Raw genomic sequence first — 5,164 nt, 5'->3', positions numbered from 1 at the left:
ATCTCTGATTGCCTCTTGTACTAAGATAAGTGTAACTCTGGGAATGTCATCAGCTACTGTTGAAAGGCAGCATAAAGACTTGGAGAAAACCCTGGGGAACATTTCGCTGCAGTCCCAGCGTGCACAGGACTGTGGAAGGGGGGGAATCGAGAGCAGTTAGGAAGCTCAAGACTGACTGGCAACCCCTCTCGCCAGGGCTCTTGGCCACTTGGCAGCGACTGAGGCATTTTTTTTCAGATTCCTGTTTACAGTGGCGTAAGTCACCAGAGGCTGCCGGTGTTGGGATCGGTTCAAGATGAGGTGTGTGACATGCCTGCAGGCAGATTGCTTTTCTGAAACACTGGTGCAAAGCTGGATACAGAACCCCAGGCAAGCACTGCTCCTGCTAAATCCCACCTTCAAAGGGATGGGCTGTGTCTCCACATCGCAGGGCGGGCTGTTCCCTGCTGCAGTCCTCTTCACCTCCTCTCAAGGCCAGGGTTGGCTCAGCTGCAGTCAGCAGAAGCCCAGAAGGTTGGAACAAGGTTCCTTCGTTGCCCTTTGCACCCAGGTGCCCACGGCACGTGGAACTGTGCCTGGCTTCCTTCCTGAAGGCGCGCTTGGGCTGCCTTTCACTGCCTCTCCAAACTGAAGGCAGGAGCCACATGTCTGTGAAACTGCTTAAACGTGTAGGAACATTTTGCTGGGTAACTGCCAGCAACCTTGGTAATTTTGACTAAAGGAAGATGATGGGGGCGTGGTGGTAGGAGTGGGTGGGACCACAGAGTGTTGTTACTGAGACCTTTGCTTGTGAAGTGCTTGACAAACACCCGCAGCGGGATGTGGCAGAGCAAATACTGTAAGTATGGCTGGGCAGCAGGAGACTAATCACTCCCCTGGGACAAATCCGTGAGGTTTCCAGCAGGCTCTGTTTGACAGGCCCTTGTTGGAGCTTTTGCATGTTGATGTGGATCTGCATGAGATCTTGGCTCATTGTAGGGTTGGAAAGGAAGACTTTTTTCTCACTGCTGATGTGTTGTCTCTTTTTTCTTGTAGGTGTGTGATGTCAAAGAGTGGGCAGTCCTTGTGGCCTCCCCCACCAGCCTGCAGTATCATGTGCCAGTATGAATATTAAGAAAGAAAAGCATACTTCAGAGCTCAGCATCCCAGAAAGAAAAAAGGAGGAACTACAGGGGGAGAACAAATGACTGTGCTGCTTGCAAAACTCGGGGCCGTACACTTTTTCTCCTGAGAAATTTCATCTTGGCCTTTGTGAGAGAGCTGAAAGAGCAGGCAGAGCAGCCACAGGGATTTACTTAGGGTCTTTTATTTCTTTGATAATTTAATTCTTTCTCCCTCGTGCCTGGATTTTACGACTGTCGGCTGCACTGATCGCAAGCACTGGACATCAATATGTGTCATGTCATTGTAACGTGTCGGTCAATGCTATGGACTCTCCTGAGTATTGTGGTGGCTTTCGCAGAGCTCATCGCTTTCATGAGTGCAGACTGGTTAATTGGCAAAGCAAAGCCTTCAAGCTCCGAGGATGTGGACGACAGAATGGGGGGGTCGCAGGAGCCTTACCATCCGACGCTGGGCATCTACGGGCGCTGCACCAGAATCTCCCACATGCAGCTTTCTAGACGAGACACGCTTTGTGGTCCTTATGCCGAAAACTTCAACGAGATTGCCAGTGGGTTCTGGCAGGCAACCGCTATTTTCCTAGCTGTGGGAATCATGATTCTCTGTGCCGTGGCGTTTGTGTCTGTCTTTACTATGTGTGTGCAGAGTATTATGAAGAAAAGCATTTTTAATGTCTGTGGGCTGCTACAAGGGATTGCAGGTACGTGTACTTTCAGAGAAACTAAAGGTTTTAATTTTGGGGCCATTCAGCTGAAGAAATGTAGCTATTCTGTCGTGTCTACAGACAAGACTGCTTTATGCAGACCCAAAGCTGTTCTATATCCTGATGTTTATTCAAACACAACTGAGATTTATAGCTACACAGCATGTAATAAATACATTGATATTGGCAGCAGAATTGCAGCCTGATGTGTGCCAAAATGAACTGACCAGTGTTGCTTTTGTTTGCTGTTCAGTTTTTTCCCTCTGTTTTTCTTTCAGTTAACAAAAACTTCTCTCCTTTGTTACCAGCAGAGAGCAAAGTTAATACTCATGTTAAGGCAGTGTATCTCTCTCTCACTGCTTTAGTAATTTTGCCGTGCACCAAAGGCAGTTCTCTCAGTGTCTCAGAGGCTTCATGACTGCGGTGAGAGCAAATACCACCCCAGGGAACAGCCTGGAGTTGCACACCCAGTTCTCCAGCGTTTCAGGCTGAGCAGCCTCCTTCAAGGCTGCAAGCTTGAGAAGCAGTACCTTACAATACACCCTCCCTTTAGTCAGCTTATTGTTCAGATGCAGCTACACAGCCCAGTGAGCGTATCTTTTCGGTATCCAAGTATCAGCTGTGCTTTTGAAAAGATGAATGGTTTCTAGAGGTTTGGTGTTTTTGCTTAAACCCATGGATTTTACAGAGATTAAGATTAGGCTGTTAGTAAACCGACACTGAACAGCCGTAGTTGGAAAAGTATTTGGCTTTCTGTACTCACCACCAAGCCTTGGGGAGAAACTCTCCCATATGCAGTTTTTCATCTTTTGTGCTGTGTGTGTGTGGTCATCTGGAGGAGGAGAGTGGTCTTCGGCCCTACCTCTGGCAGCCCTCAGAGACCTGTGAGGAGGGAGAGAATGAGCAGGCCCACCTCCTCTTGCCCTCTTGGTGGTGCTCTTAAGCAGATGTTTTAAATTCATAAAATGGTTTCATTACAACAAAAATTAGAATTTTAACTTGTTTGCTCAAAAATGTGAATTCAGCTTCTCCCCTTCTCACCTCAACTGAGGTGGCCAGAGACATCTGTGGTAGCTGTACCTAGACAGGAGGTGTAACGATAGATGTTCAAACCTTTAAGAAGCGGGCTGGTTTCATTTGCTTAGTTGAGACCTAAAATTAATCATATTTTAAACACACATGGAGAAGTAGGCGAAAACTGAATTTGCTGCCTGCTGCAGCCCTCCAGAGCCAGCGGTATGGGCCAAGGGACCAGGTGACGCTGGTTGCTGAACCACTAGCATGGTGGCTCTCACTGTCCTCCACTTCGTGCATCTTCAGTATAAAAATGTACTGCTTATTTCATTTCACCCTCAATGTAAAGTTTGTGCTTCCATAGCAGAATTAGATTCCAGAGTCGACCCAAGATGCTTCTGTTCACATGATAGCATACAATTAGCAGATAAATGTCCTTTAGATAAAAATTACAGGTTTTGCTGTAGTCCCTCCTGGTTTACAGAATTTACCAGAACCAGTGCAACAAGGAAGCAGTTTTGCAGTGTAGATTAAGCCAGGAGAAGGTTTTAGCTCCTTGCTTTCTTATTCTGTACTTCAGAAATAATCCATGAAACCTGTTTTCAGGAGATGAAATTACTTCCTTTCTGTTGGAGGGGTATTTGTATGGGAGAGACTGGTTAGTGGGCAAGTAGGTGTTTGGCATGTTAAACTCTGGTCTGTTGAAAAAATAACTTTACTTACACCTCTGATAGGAAAGAGGTTCTTGTATCTTAGAATACTGTTCTGGAGGCCGTGTATTTGTGAGAAAATAAGTGCAAAGCCAGTTTTATTATCAAACCAGCTGTACCTGTGATGGCACCTGTGGCCTCAAGAATTAAACAAGACAGTCGACAAAGCATTTTTTACATGTTACAGGTTAGATCAGTCCTTTTTCTGCTTTACTGAGGACAGAAGCACTTCCCTTCTTATAATTCAGATAAATGACACAGCATGAAACAGGGTAATAGAAAGGTCATGTTACTGAAACCATCGCTATGAGAAGTACGCCTGCCACTATTTGCAGCCAGGCGTTTTGTGGCTAGCATCTAATTTTCTCAAGATTAGTTTTATTGAGTCCACTGCTACTTTTGTGCCAGTAGCATTACAGCATCTACTTACTTAGTGGAAGTTATTTTCCTTATGACTTATCACAGCTGTTAATTTCAGCTTTCACAGTTCTTGAGTTTTGGAAAATGCTTAAGCAAGTTGCTCCAGAAGGACAGTTGTCGGCATGCTTAATCCATACAGGGATTATGATAGCTAGACTAGTGCCCTGAGCAGAGAACAAGATACAACCCTGCTTTAGTCGTCTCAATAGTTAAGATCATGCTTTCAAACGTGAACAATTATGCTTTTAATAAGCGTAGGAGAAGAATTCACAAAATCATTTTGTTTATCAGCCTGTATCAGTCCAATATTTGCAAGTATGTCAAACATCTCATTTCCAAAGATGAGATGCACCCATGGTAGAGTCATCTACAGGAACTCAGGATCTTGCAGACTTAATCTCATTTGAAATCTCTATATCTTTGCAGTGGGGATTTAATATAATTAAAAACATACAACAAGTTAATTTATTCCTGGAATTCATCATGAAAAAACAGTAACAGACACCGGATATATCTTTTCAGTCTAGCAACATTGGTTGTGACCTGGATGATGCCTATGGTGAAATTACAGAACAGAAAGCAACATCTCTTCTGTTATGATGCTTGGACAAATGTGCAAACTCTCCTTTAGGCCAGTGGGAAGAAGCCATGCACATATCTGGTCCATAATACTTTGGGGTTTTTTTGTTGTTGTTTTTTGTGGCAGAAAATTAGAAATACAAAGCCATAAAGGAAGAAAATATGACTCTTTAAAATCCTGTAATTCCTTCGTTATAGAGCAAGATCTTCTAGCACTTATTTTCAGACTACAGTGCCTTTTATTCTGGAGCCGTAGAAACAGTAATCAGTGTCCCTAGTTTTGGAGATATTAGAGGATAGTTTCATCTGGAAAACCATCTTTTCTCTGCAATAGAGAGTGCAAAGAATAGAGCTGTTAATTAAATTGGTAATTACTACCCAGCAGCAAGAAGACCAGGCAGACTTTCATTTGAATGTCTTTTTGGGGGAAGTATTCTATTTTTACAGTCTGTGAATCACTTGAAATGCAGAGGATAGAAGAGGCAGCATGCTATTATATGATAGCTGATAAGAACCAATTCAAAGTAAATTTTCACAGTAATCATCTAGTTATAGGAAGTAAATAATTGGGTACTTTACTTTGATGCTAAGTAATATAATCTAAACATAACCTGGC

General features: G+C 43.7%; 1 protein-coding gene across 1 annotated transcript; it reads left to right on the top strand.

Moving 5' to 3' along the window:
• Positions 1-1,392: 1,392 nt before the first annotated feature.
• On the top strand, positions 1,393-1,822 carry LHFPL2 (LHFPL tetraspan subfamily member 2; the record flags this gene model as incomplete). Its single annotated transcript, XM_010169857.1, has 1 exon — positions 1,393-1,822. A coding segment is annotated over exon 1 (430 nt), but the record flags the coding sequence as incomplete, so codon positions are not given.
• Between the last annotated feature and the right edge of the window lie 3,342 nt (positions 1,823-5,164).

Source organism: Antrostomus carolinensis, unplaced genomic scaffold (assembly GCF_000700745.2).
Source record: "Antrostomus carolinensis isolate BGI_N321 unplaced genomic scaffold, ASM70074v2 scaffold12476, whole genome shotgun sequence".
NCBI lineage: Eukaryota > Metazoa > Chordata > Aves > Caprimulgiformes > Caprimulgidae > Antrostomus > Antrostomus carolinensis.
This window is presented reverse-complemented; position numbering and strand designations above follow the sequence as displayed.